Source organism: Dendropsophus ebraccatus, chromosome 15 (genome assembly GCF_027789765.1).
Source record: "Dendropsophus ebraccatus isolate aDenEbr1 chromosome 15, aDenEbr1.pat, whole genome shotgun sequence".
Lineage (NCBI taxonomy): Eukaryota > Metazoa > Chordata > Amphibia > Anura > Hylidae > Dendropsophus > Dendropsophus ebraccatus.
The window spans coordinates 28,707,285-28,727,898 of NC_091468.1; the positions used below are offsets into that span (position 1 = coordinate 28,707,285).

Below are 20,614 nucleotides of genomic sequence, written 5' to 3' on the forward strand. Positions count from 1 at the left end.
CTACCTATCTATCTGAATGTAAATGTGTTATTTGCTTCTGTTCTTTCATATGCCTATGCCAATGTGTGTATTATACATCGATCAGCTATAACATTAAGACAGCTGACACATGATGTGTATAGCATTGATTACAATGGTAGCTGTCAGGCAGCAGATAGTCGGCTCTTGAAACTGATGTGTGAGAAAAATAAGGTTGAGTAAGTATAATCCCAGTTTTGTTTTGTTTTTGGCTTGTTTTGTGTCTACTTTGTTTGGAATCCTTTTTGCCCTTCTCAACAGAAAATTTTCACCTGTTTTGTTTTTTTCCCCCCTCCTTCAATTCCCCAATTGCAATCTCATCATTTTATACCCCCATAGTTATAGCTTCCTAGGCTTTGGTGATGTTGGACATAGGAAAATGGGAACTGGGAGAGTAAAGGCCCTATTACACGGGCCGATCTGGAGGAGTAAGCGAGCTCTAACCTGTCAGATGAGCATTTGCTTGCTCTTCGTTTCCCACTCGCTGCCAGCGCTATTACATTTGACGACAGCGAGCGGGTAAGAGCAGGGGGGTCACAGGGAGCTAAAGGCTTAAAGATTGTCCGGGAAACCCGTATAAGATAGCGGCAGTCTGCTGACACTGCTCCCATTACACGTAGCGACGGCCGGCAGACTGCCGTCATCATTGTTGTCATTTTTTTCAACAAGGTTCAGTGCATCGTGCATGTTGGCTGATCATTACCTTTTAACACTAGCTATTAAACCAAGCGATCATAATCTGTAACAGTATGAGAAGTATGTCTCACGTTCCTGATGTTGTCTAATGGTCGTAAAAGATGCAGCAGTGGTTTTTTTTTTTTTTTTCGATTAACGGCCTAAAATTGTTTACTATAATACATAAAACAATTGTCGTTAGTTCCGATCGTTCTTACGATCGTTTGTATAATCTAGACTCCCCTTCATCCAGTCAAATGAAGGATCTGTACATACACCAAAAGATTTGCCAATGATTATTCAGCTCTAAGGATGCCCTCAACCAACTAATTTTTGTTAAACGTTTGATTGTTGCCTTTATACACACAGAAAAGAATACACGCATAAAAGAATATTCGACCTAGAGCTAGCAGTTCGTCCCCTGCCGCAACTCATTCTCTCTCCCCCCCCCTTTTTTTTTTTTTTTTTTTTCTGTCAAAGCAACAAACCCTGCACTTTGTAACTGCACACTAACACTAAAAAAAAACTAATGCATTTATTATCTATGAATTTGTGTATCTTTATAGATAGTACAGTTGGCTTAGGGTCCATTTACACATAAAGCTTATCTGACAGATTATCTGCCAAAGATTTGAAGCCAAAGCCTGGAACAGACTATAAACAGAGATCCGGTCGTAAAGGAAAGCCTAATATTTCTCCTCTTTTTTCAAATCCATTGCTGGGTTTGGCTTTAAGTCTTTGGCAGATAATCTGTCAGATAATCTTTCTGTGTAAATAGACCCTTAGTTTGTAGTTTCAATTGCTGCTCATTCTACGCTTGAATTCTAGCAGGTGTTCTGACCCGCTAGACTTCCGACAGTGGCTTTGTATGAGAATTCATATGGTGATGGTCATCAGGACCGCCCACTGGACTCCTAAACCCAGAAAAAGCAAATATTTAAAACTAAAGTGAATTGAAATACTGCAGACCACTTGAACAGGGGCAATGCTGTTTTTGCAAGAAAGTAGCTGTTGTGCTTCTAATCCTGGATAAACCCTTTAAGCTTTTCTTTGCATAGACCATATTATGATAATTGGGGGATTAATATTTGTAAAAATGTGAACATTTTTTGTCTTGATCTCCGTATCAAAAGCTGTTAAGACAGCCGGCATGGCAGTGAGCAATAACCTAGTAACCCCTTGGTGACCAACAGTATGACTCTTTTTATGATCACTGCGACACTTGACTGAAAGTGTAGGAATCCGACTTCTGTCCGGTGCCGGAAGCATAACTCTTGAGAAGCCACAAAGCTTTGTTTGTGAATTAAAAAAACAAAAGGGTTATGGCCCTTGGAAGGCAAGGAGGAAAAAAATGCAAAAATATTCTTGATAACTAAGGGATTTTTCCATCTTGTACTGTACTAGGAGTGTTGGGGAAAACGGAGACTGTAACAAAGCGCTGTAAGATATAGCTAGAGATGAGTGAACCTCGAGCATGCTTAAGTTTGTCCAAACCCCATCTCTCTGTATTTAATTATCAGTGGCTGAAGAAGTTGGATAACTCCCTAGGGCGGCCTGGTAGGTGCAGCCTATGGCTGTACCCATGTTTTCTAGGCAGCCTTAGGGCTGCATCTAATTTCTTTAGCCACTGATCAAATAGCAAACCCACGCATGTTTGAGGTTCACTCCTCTCTAAAGGTAGCATTTATAACTTTTATTAGGCAAGTCTCTGTTCCCACTCAAGTCATGTTTTCTGTTCATCACACAAGCCATGGGGCTGTATTGGATCCATCATGCAATGACTTGCCCCACTGACTTATAATGGGGTCCATTGGGGTCTTGTTTGAGGTCTCCTACAATGTGTAAACAGAACGTGACCTTATAGGATCATGATGACCTTTTGCCTTCTCCGCTATACATATACATATACATATCTGGTCTGCAATATTTGTTTACGCGTTTCTTTCTCTGTTTTGCTTGATTTCCTCATCAGGAAGTAGACCAGGGGGACCAGGTAGGATATGGCAATGGGAGGCAATCCCAACTCCTTCAGCTTAGCGCAGTCTCATGCTGCTTTCATATACGAGTACAATATTCTCCTTTTACAATGGCTGAGCTGAACAGTTCATAACACTCATTCAGCGACTGGGCTTGTGCTGTACTAAAAATTCTTTTATGACTGTGATTTTATTTTTTTGGCATCCCATAATACTCTGCTTAATGCACTTCAATGTGGATATAATACAACCAGTTTTTTGTTTTTTTTTTATACACCCTTCATGTTTTCCCCTTTCTATTTCTTGGGTCTCATCTAACCCAACCCAGCATTCTTTTGGTTGAGAAGTTTGACAAACCAGTACCGGATATTGGCGGCTCAGCAGATTGCAGCTTAAGGCTATGTTCACATGGTGTATTGTGAAGCATAAAACCCTTGTAGTGCACTTCAAAATACACTGTTAATGTCTGTAATGTGTTTCCCATTCGAGAAATTACAGAATTACATTACAGAAATGACACATTACAGCTTTTAGGTCTATATTATGCTCATTCTATCTTAAAAAAAATTAAGTAAAAAAATCCACTTTAAATAGGTTTAAAAAAAAGTCGCTATAATTTACATGTAAAATGCATGTATTATGTATTTTAGAAGTGTTTATGCCTTAAAATACATGTGTGAACATAGTCTAGAAGGTGGGGGTTACTTCTGTGCTTGGGCGCACATGCTCTAGTTACCAGATCCATTTGTTGTTCACTCCCACCTCGTGTGCAGATTACATTGTGAACTATTCATCTATAAAGGTTCAAACCAAAGCGTCTTCTGGTAATTAGCGCATGTTGCGGTACTGGTTGGTCGGTGGGAACCTTTCTCTCAGGTAAAAGGATGGGAACTGTTAGGATTCTCCTTGTAAATATTTGCCTTTATTATTTTTTTTTTCCCCCCTTTTTTTATTTTTTTTTATGCAGAAGCAAAAAAATATTGCTGGAGCACTTGCATTCTGGATGGCGAATGCATCGGAGTTACTTAACTTTATAAAGCAAGACAAGGATCTCAGCCGAGTCACCTTGGATGCTCAGGATGTGTTGGCACACTTGGTTCAGATGGCTTTCAAGTAAGAATTATTTTTGCTTTAAAGGGAACCTCCCCCCGCTACAGCCCCCTATACTCACCTGATCCCGCCGGGTCCCGCTTCTGGATCCGGTCGGGTCACGGAGATCTCAGCTGCTGCAGCCCGGCGCGCGCGCTGACAGATGAGTCCAACGCTCATAGAGAATGACGGAGCGCTGGACTCTCCTGTCATTCTCTATGAGCGTTGGACTCCTCTCTCAGCGCGCGCCGGGCTGCAGCGGCTGAGATCTCCGTGACCCGACCGGATCCAGAAGCGGGACCCGGCGGGATCAGGTGAGTATAGGGGGCTGTAGCGGGGGGTCGGGAGCCTGTCACCCCCCGTGCCCGTCCCTTTAAATTCCACATGCTGATGTCTCAGATGGTGTATTTATCAAAAGCCAGTCACTTACTTCCATGGTGAGGAATAGCGCCAAAGCTTAAAGCAAATGTACATACTAAAGCTATCTGGCCATGTTAAAAGACCTTTCTTCTCTCTTTATGCCCAATCAAATCTTTATCTGCCTCTCACAGGGATAGAGACAACCCCCCTTGAAGAGAATGTAGAAGGTACAAGCTCTGGATTCCAGAGTTTAATATAAATGATCACACTTTACAATACTAACACAACAAGCAACAAACCAAGTAAAGAAATGGTTACCAATACTTGAAAACAAATTTCAAGAACCAATACTTGAAACTATTTCAGTTATTTGACCCTAGTTGCCATCTTGAGTAAAATCTGAATGTGTTATCTCTGGGACCCTTCTTTCCATCTCCACTTCCATCATGAGAACCTCCTTAGAGACACTATCAGCCCCTATAAGCCACTATAAGCCTATCTCATCAGGAAAATTAGTTCAACAAAATGTCTAAAAATGTACAAAAGTATGAACACTTTACAGGCATATTTATAGGCCTATGGGGACAACCCCTTTAAGTGGCTACAGAGAATCAGTAGCCTAGATACATAAGGGCTGCATATTACAAGGTAAGGCCTGCTGTCTCTTGTTGGCCCAAAAGGTGCCAAACCATGATATACCATATATGTAATACGGGTGGCCAAAAAATAAAGTACGGTACGGGCTGCATACAGCTGTGTGACCGAAAAGGGTGTTCTGCCTCTCTTCCCAGTGATTGTCAGGCTGCTGTCAGTGAAAGAGTTAAATCCCCTAAAAGTGGCTGAAAGACTGACCAAAATGAGGAATAAATACTGCCCACTACACTATGGGGAAGATTTATCAAACATGGTGAAATTGGCTCAGTTGCCCCTAGCAACCAATCAGAGTCCACCTTTTATTTTCCAGAGAGTCTGCGAGGAATGAAAGGTGGAAGCTGATTGGTTGCTAGGGGCAACTGAGCCAGTTCTACTTTACACCAGTTTTATAAATCTCCCCCTATGTGTGAACCCAGCCTTACACCCCATCAGTATAGAAGGGAAAAACATGAGATCTCGCAAGATCCCATAACTGTGAATAAGGGAGCATTGTTAAATTATTTTTCTATGTGTAAAATGTGATTGTGCTCCTGTATTCAGCTGTCTAACTATAGCTAATAATATCTCAAGGGTGCCGCTTTGGGATACTGTGATTCTTTATATGACATTGTTACAAATGGTGACACAAGCTTTAATGATCTGTTGGCATTTTTATGTAATATTCTTCCACTCTTATATATAAAATAAACATTTTTCTCCCCTTCTTTCTCAGATATTTGGTGCACTGTTTGCAGTTGGAACTAAGCAACTACATGCCCACGTTTTTAGATGATCCAGAAGAAAACCACTCACAAAGACCTAAGATAGGTTAGAAATAAGTACCAAAGTAGACATTTTATATTTTCAAAGTGAGACGTCTGCTGATTGCTTTTACTGCACTTTCCATGTACTCCATAAGGGTCACGGTCATTTAAAAAAAAAATTTGACATGTTAGAGAGACATGTCACAAGTTTTGATACGTCCTGGTCTAAGTGTTCAGACAGCAACCGATCGGGAGAAGGCCGCGCTCAGCGCATTCCTCTCCCGTCTGTGTCACGTGATCAGTCAGACTTATAACAACAGTCATAAGAGAAACAGATCGCTGATCTCAGGGAGACCAGCCAAACGATAACACTGCCGGCTGCCGTTTAAAGCGCTCGATGCAATGAAATCCTAGGTGCATTGCTCCCTGGGAAACATGTATGCAAAAGAATAGCACGTGGAGGCTCGAAACACAGAACCAGCCAGATATCCCTCCTGGAAGGACCCATCCAAGGGGTTGCTCCTGTAGGGAAACCACCAAAACCACCGTATTAAGTGGCCCTATAAGTCAATTTAATGACCAGAGGAAAAAAAAAGGCTAGGTATCCATCCACAGACAGCTGTTTTGGGATGGAGCAGGAATCTGGCTAGGTGGGAGCAATGCCTAGTAAAGCCATAAGAGAAACAGATCGCTGATCTCAGGGAGAGGCCCGTGGAGCCTCATTTAAGAATCTCAAAACACAGGACAAGCCAGATATCCCTCCGGGAACGACCCAGCCAAGGGGTGGCTCCTGTAGGGAAACCACCAAAACCACCATATTACCATATTTTCCGGCGTATAAGGCGACTGGGCGTATAAGACGACTCCTGACTTTTAAGAAGATTGTCAGGGGTTCACCATATACGGCGGAAAATGTCAACCCCTGCCTGACCGCACCCCGAAACAGCTGTCTGTGGATGGATACCTAGCCTTGGTTTTTTCCCTTATCATTACATTGACTTATAGGGCCACTTACAACGCACCACACCGGAGGATTTTACTGCATTGAACGCTTTAACTGGCAGTGTTATCATTTGGCTGGTCTCCCTGAGATCAGCGATCTATTTCTCTAATAGTTTTACTAGGCATTTCTCCCACCTAGCCAGAATCCTGCTCCACACTGATGAGGGACAACAGCCCGAAACAGCTGTCTGTGGATGGATACCTGGCTTTGGTTTTTTACCCTGTCATTACATATAGGGCCACTTAATATGGTGGTTTCCCTACAGGAGCCCCCTCCCGGCTGGGTTCTTCCCAGAGGGATATCTGACTGGTCCTGTGTTTTGAGACAGAAGGCTCCATGGGCTCTTCTTTTGCATATTCTTATAACAACAGTGACACTTTAAAGTGAATCTGTGACGCCCTGACTGCTTACAAAGCTGATGGCACGGATAGTTATCAATGTAATTATTCAGAACATACCTTTAAGTCTATTACTTCTTGGGCCCTAGCACTGCTATGCCTTACTGTGCTGTATGCATAGTGTACGTGGATGATTATGCAGAGGGTAGGCATATGGCATGGTTAGGGCCTAGGTACTAGGGCCCAGAGAACAATAGGGCTCCACCTCTGTGACACTATTCACAGCCAAAACAAAGTGTTTAGGCAGCAGAGGTATGTTATTAATGCTTTAATTTATATCTATCCAGCGGTGCCATCAGCTCAGTGGGCAGTCAGGGGGTCACTTTATTACCAGGGTGCCCAACTAGTGGCTCATGACCCACTGCTGTTTGGCTCAGCATGGTAATCCTGAGTTATGAATAATCTGACACTGACAACATTGCAGACATATCCTAACCACAGAACAGTGCCAGTTTGTACAATATAATGAGCAGTAGGGAGAAATTATGAAAGTCTGCGTCTGGTGCAGAACAGCAAAATGTTGATAATTTTGTCGCAAACCACAGATTTTTTCTAAATGTTGGTGACATCTGCCAAGTGGGTGAGGCTTGGCACAGAGGAAGCATTATTTGATGTGAAGAAGGCTACAATTGGCAATTGTTTAGAATTTTCATAGATTAGTAATGCTCCCACACAGACCCCCTTAGGTGCATTCGGATTGATCAAGAGACATGCGCCTCTAAATCCAGCATGATCGTACAATGCTGGGGGTTTACTTAAAGGGGTAGTGCGACGGTAAAAAATTATTCACAGAATAACACACTAAGCCGCGATTGGCCGAGCACAGTTATGCTCAGCCAATCGCGGCTGAGCAGCTGATGACGCGGCCGGCACTCGGGAAGATCGAAGGTGTTCGGGCCGGCCGGCCGAAGATGACGTTTGGCACAAGATGGCGGACGCGTGTCGGCACGGATCAGGTATGTATAATGCACTACACTTCCGGGTACACGGGTGGGGGTGGTGGGACACGGGGAAGGGGGCCATTCACAGACATAACATACATTACAAAGTTGTATAACTTTGTAATGTGTGTTATTCTGTGAATAATTTTTTACCGCCGCACTACCCCTTTAACAGTGATGGCTAACCTTGACACTCCAGAAATACTACACAACCAAAGATATGGCTTTCACTGCCCATTCAAGATGGGAATTGTAGTTTTGCTGCAGCTGGAGTGTTAAGGTTAGCCATCACTGACTTAAAAAATACCTGTCATTATACAAGTTTTCCTGATCAGAGTGCAGTCATTCCTGCTGCTGGAAGATCAGGTGACGATATATGGGGGGGGGGGATTTACTGCAGGAGGGTTTAATGTGCAGCCTATGACCAGTTGGCAATGTAGATTTAGATCAGTGCTGCACACCTCTCGCTGGTTGGTGCTCAGTGGGTTGTGGTTCTTCAACCATGTATACTCAAATGTAGAGAAATCCACGGCACTCAGTATTATGCAGAAGTGATAGTTTATTTTACAGTGATAGACATAAAGTGTATACTCCGACCAATATAAAGTATTATGCAATGGAGACCATAAATAAAGCAAGCTTTCGGCCCTTCCCGGACCTTCCTCAGGCTAATGGATCTCGCAATCGTAAGACAAGTAGGAGTCTGGTGGAGTCCACCAGACTCCTACTTGTCTTACGATTGCGAGATCCATTAGCCTGAGGAAGGTCCAGGAAGGGCCGAAAGCTTGCTTTATTTATGGTCTCCATTGCATAATACTTTATATTGGTCGGAGTATACACTTTATGTCTATCACTGTAAAATAAACTATCACTTCTTCATAATACTGAGTGCCGTGGATTTCTCTACATATGACCAGTTGGCGTCACAGGCTGGGTTCCTGACTGTACTACTTAGTGAGAGTGGCGGTCAGGAGTACGATTGGTCACAAGCTGGGTGTTAACCCAGGCCTGTAGTGGATAGCTGACATTCATGACCCAATGGCTAACCGACGATACATGCGCATATATTCGGTGCAGGCGCCTGATCTCAGGAACGAGGCGACTAAGCAGAGGCACTTAGTTAGTTTTCGTTATAGGCTTTATTTCATTGCCTATAAAGAGAACATTGGTATAGATTGCCAAAAAGCTCTAGTTTGGTGTCCGCATCCATTGAACATCTTGCCAGAAGTTTTGTGGTTGGTCTATGTAACTTTTAGCAAAGTTCAGTCTCCCTTTTTATGGTTTTCTTTAAGTGGTGGGGTCCTCCTTGGTCTTCACCCACAAGAGCCCTGGTTTAGTGTGTGGTGTATGGCAGGGGTTGAAACCATTGCTCCAGATGTTTCCAGCTTAACCTGAAGTTCTTTGAATGTTATATGTGGTTTCTTTACCACATTTCAAAGTTTCATAGACTTTTCTTATTAATTTCCCTCCTCTTCTCAACACATTGTAATAGGCTCTTGACTTTGACATCAGGTCATTGAGGGTTCTTAGCCTTCACTAATAACACTTTGTTATAAGACATTTTACATGGCGTACTTAATATTCAGAGGGTGCCAAGCCTGACCACAACTGTATTTTATATGGGGTTTAAAGTACTATTGAGAAGCCTATGTTATACACAGAGTGTGCTGCATTTAAAGGGGACTTCTATGAGAAAGAATGGAGGGCCTCTCTTATAGCGTGTATATCAGAGATGTCTATGCAAGTTAATGGCATCCATGTAATGGATGGTTTTTCTGGGGCTTTCCTGAAAAGAATCAGCTTTTTACCAGGGATGCTGAAAGTGGGACCTAGGGTGGTCAGCTGATCATCATGGTGATTGTATTTTTAAAGGGGTTGTTTGTCTGACTTACAATGACTTAATTGCATTTGACAATTAATTTTTCTGTTTGTCCATTGTAGATGATGTTCTGCACACATTGACGGGAGCAATGTCTCTTCTGAGGCGGTGTCGGGTGAATGCTGCTTTAACCATCCAGCTCTTCTCTCAGCTATTCCACTTCATCAATATGTGGCTGTTCAACAGGCTGGTGACTGACCCCGACTCGGGCCTGTGTTCTCACTACTGGGGAGCCATCATTCGTCAGCAGCTAGCTCACATAGAGGCGTGGGCTGAAAAGCAAGGCTTGGAGCTAGCTGCCGACTGTCACCTTAGCAGAATAGTTCAGGTAAAGGACAATGGTTTTATCCTGTATGATGCAAAGGATTTCTGGACATACTTTAACCCTCTGATGCACAAATAAGATTGAGTACAAATTTGTTTTGGTTTAACAAATTCTCATGTTTTATGCCTTTCTATATAGGCAACAACTCTTCTTACCATGGACAAGTACACTCACCAGGATATACCGAACATTAACAATACCTGCTTTAAGCTGAACTCCTTGCAGCTTCAGGCTCTTCTGACAAACTATCACTGTGCCCCAGATGAACCTTATATCCCTACGGTAAGTATTGCATCAAAGAATGGGAATGTTCAGGATTCTAGGTCCAATACCGATACAGCAGATAAGGAGCTATAAATCCCTTCTAATAATGTTCTTACTCCACAGGAGCTAATAGAGAGTGTCAGATCAGTAGCTGAGAACACTGCCGATGAACTGGCTCGCAGTGATGGACGAGAGGTTCAGCTGGAGGAAGATCCAGACTTACAGCTACCTTTCCTGTTACCTGAAGATGGTTACTCTTGTGATGTTGTTCGAAACATTCCAAATGGTTTGCAGGAGTTTTTGGAACCGCTTTGTCAAAGAGGTGTGTATGAGCAAAAGTAGCAATATTCTTAGAGACTCTGTCAGTAGTTTAATGCCGCTCTATCTAAAGGTAGCATGAACTAGTTGAATAGAAGTGGGACAGAATGATGTATCACTGATATTGTTCTGTCCAGCTGATTCAGAGAGATCCCCCTGAATAACATAGACAATTAGGGGGAGATTTATTAAACTGGTTTGAAGTAGAATTGACTCAGTTGCCCCTAGCAACCAATCAGATTCCACCTGTCAATTTCAAAAAAATCTGTGAGGAAAGGGGAATCTGATTGATTGCTAGGGGCAACTGAGCCAGGTCTACTTTACACCAGTTTAATAAATCACCCCCTTAGTCCTCTCAACTATGTGCATGTGCTCAGTTATCCTGGATATTCATGAGCACCAGCAAACTCTGCCCACCAGTTGTTGATTGGCAGTTATATATCCATGCTGCCTATAAGTTGCCAGGAGGGCGAGGGAAGGTGATGCAGCACAAATCCCATTTTCCTGCATATCAGAAAGGCTCAACAGAATGATTGAAGCAATAGAAGTCCTGTACGTCCTATTAAGACGACTCTGGGAAAACTGCCAAAAGAGACTCCACGCCCAGAGCATACTGCATAAAAGAGCTGTTCTCCTAAAATGTTTTATATGTACAGTTTCATGTTTGTTATTTTGACTTTTAATGTGTGGAATAAGAAAACACACCAGAAACCAAAATGCTTAGTATTTAGTGAACACGTAAACCTCTGTATACTGTTTAACCTAACTTTAAAAATATAGGGTGTGGAGGGGATGGTGATAAGGTAAACATTGGTCTACATGCCTTTAGGGGGGTTCTAGAGCAATTACATTGTCAGTCTGGGCCGTCCACAAACTGTCATGTTTCTACTTGATGTTTTGATGGACATGTGTCTTTTATCAACCACTTCAACTATGTAACTATGTACTTTTTCAGTCAGTTCAGCCACTGCATTCTTTTTAGTTTTCATCTTTGTCGTTTCTCTTGCAGGTTACTGTAGACTTATCCCTCATACACGTTCACCTGGGACTTGGACCATTTACTTTGAAGGTGCTGACTATGACAGTCATCTGCTGACTGAAAATACAGACATGGTAAAGTTGCTGGACTCATGTTTACATATTATTTAAAGGGTTTTGTCAATAGGATTTTGTTTTTAAAGGATTTCTGAAATTTAAAAATAGTCTTCAAATGGATTAACTGCATTAAGGGTTATGACTTATGTACTGTCTGTAGCGGAAATGGCTAAGCTGTCAGCCAGTCTCACTTGTGGTCACATGACCCCAGTGTTAACCTTCTGCTTGTGTGACCCCTATTCTTGTGCCTGTACACTGCCTGCTATCTGCATTGCTCTCCCCCTTTTCCACTTTATCTACAGCAAGGGTGGGGAGCCTCTTTCATGTTGAGGCCCATTTGGGCATTTATAAAAATCATTTGAGAGGCATACACTACACGGCCACCACACTCAATGTTATACTGTGCACAGCAGTGGCGTAGTGTGGTTTGGCAGCACCTGGGGCAAGGCAACATATTGTTCCCCGATGCTTCTAGCATTGTAGTTAAACCCCCAAGATTCCCCCTAGTATTGAAGTCAACCCCCAATGATTCCCCTAGCAGGGCAGTTAACCGTGATGCGCCTGGCAGTGCAGCTAACCCTTCCCATGATGCCTCTGACAGTGCAGTTATGCTCATAGTCCAGTCCACTCACTATTCTGGTGGGTGCTTTACACCTGCCTGATTATCCTCCATGTCTGACACAGTGTTCTCTGCTTCCACCTCTGTCCTCCCTATAGGAGAGACTTTCTATTGGGATTTGCTACTGCTCTGGACAGTTCCCGACATGGACAGAGATGGCAGCGAAGAGCAGTGTTTCAGACTGGAAAGAATACACCACTTCCTGTAGGGCATGCAGCAGCTGTTAAGTACTGGAAGACTGGAGATTTTTTAAGTAGAAGTAATTTACAAACCTGTTTAACTTTACCAGTTGATTTAAGAATTCCCCTTTACATAGGAAGAGCTTATGCTACTACTTCCTGCCTTATCAGATCCGTTTCTGGCTTTGGCTTAAAAACTGCACTGACCATTCCCAAAAAAAACATCAATCCTAGTAAGAAACAACTTCTGTGAATGTTACTCCATTAATATATTAACCAGCTAATGATATAGCATAACCGTTTCCATTTTACCTTAAATTGAGTTTCATGTTTTTTCCCTTTTAGCCGCTAAGAAAAGACCCTGAAATTATTACTGTGACTTTAAAGAAACAGAATGGCATGGGATTAAGCATCGTAGCAGCAAAGGTGAGCAACTCCATTTCATGTGAGTGGTTAAAAAAATATAATATCAATTTTATTTTTTTAAGAAATATTTTAAGAACAACTCTATTAAGCAAACGTTTCATCTGCCGCTATGGGCTGTAGGTATATTAAACACCTGTAAATCACAGTGCAGTTCCTGTAATTGCATGATATTTTGGGGCAATTTTGTTTTAAGTTCTTGTATACAGTATAGAGATAAACAGAGCTGAATTATAGAGAGGGCACATGGCCTAGGGCAGGGGTAGGGAGCCTTGGTTCTCCAGCTGTTGCAAACTTCATTATGCCTGGACAGCCAAAGCCTGGTCATCATTATTAAGAGTAAACTATTAAAATAAAATTCAGTCCTCAAAGTGTTCCTAATATTAGTCATGTCAACGTGTCAATATGAAAATCCTTTAAAATCATAAACCAGAGGGCCCATGTGGTACAAGCCACTAAGCCATTGTGTCCAGTGAAACATATATTAATAGATAATGAAAAAGTTGAACTAAAGGAAAACTATTAGCAGGGTTATGCATAGCGGTGGCCGCTAACCTCCTCTTACCGGCGCCGGTCTCCTGACACTTGTGCCAGTTTTTTTTATGTAATTCCGTCTTATAAAAATATGCAATTTAACTAGTTCTGAGCATTGTGTATGTTCCTCAGCCCCCCAGAGCAGATGCATATTTTTTATAAGATTGCATTACACATAAACTGGGGCACTTACAAGTCAGGAGACTGGCACCAGTAAGAGGCTATCGGGAACGATCAGCAGGTTCATATGCATGGTATAACTGTTTGCATGGTCCTGGTCTAAAGTACACTGTAGCCAGGTATAACAGCATCACTTAAAGTGCTCCTTATGTCCAGAGAGAGCGATAAATTTGAAGGCCAATGAATCTGTTATCAAGGCTAAAGATCTAAAAACACCACTACTGCCACCAAACTTTGTTTAACTTCAGGGTAAGAAGCCCTGAATGCATCTATCCAGAGTGATTCCACCCCAAAGTTTTTACAAGGCCCTTCCCGTCGCACCTCATCAAGAACACCTACATTAACGTTTTACCCAGCAGGGGCCTCCTGCTACGCCATTAGCGATGACAAGACAGCTGACACTATGCCATTACCGCTGACAAGAGAATCGTCACTACTAGAGATGAGCAAACCGGGTTCGGGTTCGAGTCCATCCGAACCCGAACGTTCAGTATTTGATTAGCTGGGGCTGCTGAACTTGGATAAAGCTCTAAGGTTGTCTGGAAAACATGGATACAGCCAATGACTATATCCATGTTTTCCACATAGCCTTAGGGCTTTATCCAACTTCAGCCACCGCTAATCAAATGCCGAAAGTTCGGGTTCGGATGGACTCGAGCATGCTCGAGGTTCACTCATCTCTAGTCACTACGCCATTACTGCTAAGAAGAGAACCAACTCTACGCCTTTAGCACTGACGAGAACTGACTCTACGGTATTTGCATTAACAAGAACAGGGCTGTGGAGTCTGTAAGCTGCAGAGCCGTCTCCTGAATTTTATCAGGGACCAACTCCGACTCCAGCTCCTTCATAAATTGCCAGTCAGAAACCAGGGGACTTATTTATCACACTGCTGTAAAGTAGATCTAGCTCAGTAGCTTCTTCCTGAGGTCCAACATGCTCCTGGAGCGACTTCTGAGTAAATAAGGCAAATATATAAAGCAGATTCTTCTGTGTGCGCAGTGGATGCAGCCTGTCTCCAGCCTCCATGTCCTGAAGAACTCAAAACTAGACTAGATGGAGATGGAAAACTACTAGCAATGCCAGATCCCTGTGATATAGAGAGGTCAGCCATACTAATATAAGGATCAGACATAGACTCAGATTTGTCACCTCTGTGTCAGCATCTGTGCTCCTGCACAGGAACTACCCGCTCAGCCAGTCAGTGATGGCAGCTGTGTCCCACCCCACTCACTGATTGGCTGAGTGGGCATTTCTGAGTGGAGTCGCTACATCACAAGATTGGGGAACCATGAGCTGTAACGCTGCACTGCAGGGGCATGGGGACATATGTACATGACTAGTATTAGGAATGCTTTGGGGACTGAATTTTGTTTAACCTATGAGAGGTATAGGCGACCTGTAAACGGTTACAATGTACAAAGATAAATCAGGACAAGTGATAAAAAAAATATATATGCATGGGAACTGTGGTAAACCAGTTCACATAGGGATGATGAGAAGGAACATGAACACCTGTTCCAGGTACAGTGACATCCTGCATGGGGAAGGCACAGGTTGTTAAAGTAAAGCGAATAGTTTACAGCACCCTAGTAAGAATATGCAGATCAAGGCTAATAGCCAGTGTTAAAAGTGTAATGCATACAGTGGCTGTACAAGCACAATGTGTGTAAATACATACTGCACTCATACACTGGAAGCCCCATACCCAACGTTTGTTTTGCTGCAGGCACAGCTTCTTCAGGGTCATAATGCTTTTTCGGTCCCCTCTAGTAAGCCATGTCCTGTGGTAATGCAGCCAGTCAGAGGAAAATAACCACAGAATATAAGTATAAAAACATGGGTATGTCAAAGTGTCCTGTGCAAATCTAGCAGTGAGTAAACAAGCAAAAAGTGCTGGTGAAGTAAAGTGCCACAAACACACATCCTGGGAATTGTAAAAAGGTATCACAATGCAGGTTGTAACAGGAGGTACTGCTGCCCACGCTCACCCTACATGTTACGTTCCCATACAGTCTGTGGTTATTTTCCTGTGACTGTGGCGTTTGTATTGGTATGATTTATCGTATGTTGTAGCATAATAATAATAATAATTTTTATTTATATAGCGCCAACAGATTCCGCAGCACTTTACAATTCTGGAGGTACATACATAGACAAAAAAATCAACATTACAGAGATACATATAATTATCCATACATGAGGAGTGAGGTCCCTGCTCGCATGCAGGAGCTTACATACTATCAGGAGGGGGTGCGAGACAAAATGGCAGAGGGGCAAAGTGCATCGTTGTTCTTATGGTCCAGCCATCTTTATAAATAAGGCAGTGCGGGTAAGTGGGGGTGAACCTGTCACCAGCCAATGCCTGCATGCACAGGTCTAAGTGCTTAAATGCTTGGTGGCATGTACACATTATTAAATTGGAGGGGTTTGCAGGCTTGTGGGACAGATAGTATTGACTCTGTTCCTGTTGAATGGGAGATTTTAGTGTTTTTATAGTGCTTTTTGCATATTATGTATAAGAATAAAAATTATATTGGGTATAATTAATTGGTGTTCTTGGCATTATGTGATATACATACCTCTTTGGTTTAGTTCTTGCATTATTGGTATGTCAGTCAATGAGCAACCATGATCGGGATGTGCATTTCCCCTATTTCTTGTTATGATAATTTATTAGTATATAACATGGTAATTATTACTATATAACATGGTAATTATTACTATATAACATGGTAAATCGCTGACTGTCTTTATAATTTCTGATAGGACTATATTTCCTGTATAATTCAGCTATTACCAGTGTTGGCCACTTGATGGCGGTGTAAAGATGTGCTAATATTCTAGCATGTAATGCACAGATTGTCTTCAGAATTATAGACGAGACTCTGACTTATATTCAAAGGCAATCTATAAGAAAAAAGCAAATGGCATTTCCTAGAGTAATAGGTTCCCACAATTGCATAGTGTGAATAGGTTTGAATTGAAACGCACTCACCTATGTTGGTTGTGCAAATGCTAGGCACAACACTATGCTATGCTTAGAGTGGGTCAGTTGCCACTCGTGGAGGTTTACCAACAGAGGATTCCGAGGTGTAGAGAGTGTAGCAAAAACTCATCCTGTCCAGGTAAGTAAAGTAAGTAAGAATGTTCCTCCTACAGGCCAGCGCAGTTGACCAGAGATATAACCAGGAAAGAAAACGTGTCCATGTGAATCGAGGTTACGTAGACACAGATCTCTTCTACAGATCAGCCGGCTTCATTGTATAAAACACAACGCTCGAGAATTGTAAAGCATCTTCTTCAGGCATACCTGAAGGTGGTATGCCTGAAGAAGACTCTGTAAAATTCTCGAGCCAAAACACATTGTTTTTTTTGTTGTTTTTGTTTTTTCCAATTAAACCACTTAATCTGTAGACAAGCCTCTGTGTCTACCTAACCTCGGTGGAGGTTACCTGAAGATATCTTTGTTCACCTGCACTTGCCTGTAGGAGGTTACTTACATGGACCAAGAAGTAAGAGCTCAAAAAGATCTGTCAAGCAGGATTGTCCCCTTGAGTGGAGGTTTTTTTTTATTGTAAAACTGAAAAATGTTCAATAAAAATTCTCATTTAAAAAATAAAAAAAGGATACTGCCCCTTGCTGATTCCCCCAAGAATACTGACAGCCCCCTTTTTATTGGTTAGACTTGCCACTGATTCGCTTCACATGGAGGGTGGTGCGAGCTGTGTATAGAGTCATGGTGTAGTATAGATTCAAGTCTTAAATTCCCTGCATAGCTTGTGGCAAAGAGCAGTACTGTGCATGGAAACGTAACTCGTATCCATTTGTGTCTCCTATCACCACAACATCATTTGCCAGTGGACACTTGGGGAAGCCCCATATACTGGTGGCCAAATCGGTACAGTCTAGAGTGTATGGCATCCTTTAAAGGGGTTGTCTGACTGATTTTAGCACTGAGGTACACAGGGAGCTGCTGTTAGTAAGTGCTGTGAGTACAGTTACTAATACTGTACACTGAGCAATTTTACTATAAAGTGGCCAACCCCTTTAAATTTTACATTTGTAAGATCACAATATTTTCTTCTGCTAAGTGCCTTCAAAATCCGTGGTGGGTGTATGACAGTAATGACAGTGTCGCTGCTGATGTTTGTCAGCAGATCTCTGTACTAGTGAGCTTTTTTGTCCATTCAGCCTATTTGGTGTGTGCCTGATCTCACCACTGCTTCCAACACCTAACAGCCAGGTCAGTGCAGCCTAGATGGTGGGCAAATTCATCCAAATTACCATCCAGCCTGTTTTCTTCTAATGATGTGCTCCCTTGAAGTCTGTCAACCAGGCAAAATGTCTCCTTAATGGTGTGTTCACACCTACAGGATCTGCAGCTGATTTTCTGCAGCAGATTTCATTTAAATAACTGAACACAGCATCAAATCTGCTGCAGATCTGCTGCAGATCCTGTAGGTGTGAACGCACCCTAAAGGAAAACTATCTGCAGGTTTGTGCAAACAATCCTGCTGATATCTCCCTGCAGCCACCTACCTCATCTTTCCGGCACCAGTCTTCTTTTCAAGAACTTTAATCAAAAAGAAATTTGAAAGCTTATTAGGAGCACTAGGGGTGCTCCTCTGCGCCCCCCCAGTGCACTATTCGGTCCACATGATCGATAAAGGCGGGGGCGAACAATGTATGGGGGGCAGGGGAACGCCCCCAGTTCTCCCAACCAGTCCATTTACATATTTCTTTTTTAATAAATTTCATGAAAACTGCGAGAAAGAAAAGAAGACCAGCATCGGGAAGATGAGGTTCACGGCTGCAGGGAGATGGCATTACTTTGCACAAACCTGATGAAAGTTTCCCTTTAACTTGATACTGGGCACCATTATTCCTCCTAAAACCTCCTTTAAGCATTACAAAGTGCCCATTGAAATCAGTGGATTGTCATACAGGCTCAAGAAGGGTAATGCTTGATGTACAACTGTCTTCTCACCATAAGATGAGGGTCCTCGTATTAACTCATAAACTTAGTAAAGAGTTCTATGAAAACCGGACAACCTTGTAACATCCTTTTTTTTCCTTAAAGGGGTACTCCAGCGGGGGGGGGCTATTTTTGGATCTGGCCAGGGAGGAGGTGGCGAAGAGAAAAGGCGTCCACTCACCTCCCCGTATTGCGGCGCTTTGGTCCCCGATTCCTGGCCGCTACCTGGTGTCTGACGCGGCCTCGAGACGTGATGTCTCAAGTCCGCTCAGCCTGTCAGTAACGGAGGCGGGATCCGTTTCAAGTCCGCTCAGATCCCGCCTCTGTCACTGACTGGCTGAGTGGACTTGAGACGTCACATCTCGAGCCCGCGTCAGACACTAGGAAGCTGCCGGGAACCGGAGCGCTGCGATATGGGACCCGCCGCTGGATCTGGGGAAGTGAGTGGACGTCTTTTCTCTCAGCCACCTCCTTCACGGGCAGGTCCCAAAATAGCCCCCCCTGGAGTTCCCCTTTAATCCTGTTGTGGCTCATATTGCTGTTAAAACTTTGATATTTCTAAAAGGGTCTATAGTCAGCCCAGTCACCCCCTCCTCCTCGCTGAGATTCCGTGTCTGTAAGACAGCTGGAGAAAGAGACGCGACCTGCTGCTGTCTGCAATAGGAGAATAGGAATAGAAAACCCACCTCCTTGCTTAGGCAGCCTCCCCCATGGCTGTCTGCCAGCCGATATGTGCAGGAAATCTCTGTTCTATGCAAGGCTAAGAAGACATAATGGTTGCTCTGCAGGCTGATGCTTTCATGTCTGTCTTTTTTCTTTTGTTCATATCCAGTTTTATGTTACATTGATGGAAAACAAAGGAATTTGCATTCATAGAATGCATTCTAGCGTCATGTATTTTTATTCCGGTCAGGTAAAATACATGCTGAATCATCCTCCCTCCTGGAGACTAACATTTTGTTCCTTACTTGTTACCTTTTCTGTCCCAGTCCTTACCTCAGTCCTGAGCCTACTGCTTTCTGCCAAAGATACAGAAAACTGTGTGTGAGCTGTTCACCTCATCCCCCCTTCCCTCCAAAATGGCTCATGCATAAAGCTCCCTGTCTGGCTGTATCTGTAATCCCGGAAGGTCAAGTTGCTGGTGACCCTCACTGTGATTATCCCTCTCAGCATTACAGATTGCAGAGACAGCCGGCCAGGGACACTGTATTACATGAGCTGTCTCAGGACGGGGAATGAACAGCTCACACACAGTTTTCTGTGTCTTAAGCAGAAAGCAGCAGGCTCAGAACTGGGGGAAGGAGACTGGAAAGATAACATGTATGGAAGCAATTGTTAGTCTCCAGGAGAGGGGATGATTCAACATGTATTTTAACTGAGATTAATAGCCCTTTAACAATTTGTACCACTTTAATTATGCTTTTTTACTTAAAATAAAAAGTGGGATTGACCCCTGGAATCCCTTATGATCCAGGAAACGTCTGTGGGATAGAGGATAACGAGCAGAGTTTCAACTGCTGATCTTGATAAAGGAAACATATGCAGATCAGTAGGGTCCAACTGCTGATCTCAAGCAACACAAACATCCCCGGAATAAATGATGACCGCACACACGTGGGCACAACTCCATTCACTGTCTATGCGTCCGCTAAATGTTTCTAAGTGCTAAACGTTTGGCAGCCCCATAAACTAAGACTGGAGCGGAGCCTGTGCAGGCTTGGTCGACACCATGGGTCTCCAAACCGCGGCCTTCCAGCTGTTACACAATTCCCATCATGCCCAGACAGCTAAAGCTTTGGATTTGGCTGTCCAGGCATGATGGGAAATGTAGTATTGTAACAACTGGAGGGCCACAGTTTGGAGACCCATAGTCCACACTAATCATTCTGGGGATGATTATGTTCTTGAGATCAGCAGTTGGGCCCCATCGTTCTGAATGCTGTGGATAGGTAATATTTTGCTG

At 43.1% G+C, this 20,614-nt stretch overlaps 1 protein-coding gene across 12 annotated transcripts in view; it reads left to right on the forward strand.

The window, feature by feature from the left end:
- The window catches only part of AFDN (afadin, adherens junction formation factor), a 111,792-nt gene that overhangs the window by 50,790 nt on the left and 40,388 nt on the right, over positions 1 to 20,614 (forward strand). For 7 of the 12 annotated variants that reach the window (XM_069955498.1, XM_069955502.1, XM_069955500.1 and 4 more), the window contains exons 15-22: positions 2,666 to 2,686; positions 3,637 to 3,782; positions 5,485 to 5,579; positions 9,799 to 10,064; positions 10,200 to 10,343; positions 10,449 to 10,647; positions 11,653 to 11,756; positions 12,882 to 12,962. In XM_069955498.1, the coding sequence (XP_069811599.1) occupies positions 2,666 to 2,686; positions 3,637 to 3,782; positions 5,485 to 5,579; positions 9,799 to 10,064; positions 10,200 to 10,343; positions 10,449 to 10,647; positions 11,653 to 11,756; positions 12,882 to 12,962 (1,056 nt within the window). The remainder of the gene's footprint in view (positions 1 to 2,665; positions 2,687 to 3,636; positions 3,783 to 5,484; positions 5,580 to 9,798; positions 10,065 to 10,199; positions 10,344 to 10,448; positions 10,648 to 11,652; positions 11,757 to 12,881; positions 12,963 to 20,614) is intronic. The other 5 variants (XM_069955508.1, XM_069955507.1, XM_069955499.1 and 2 more) reach the window with 1 other exon arrangement.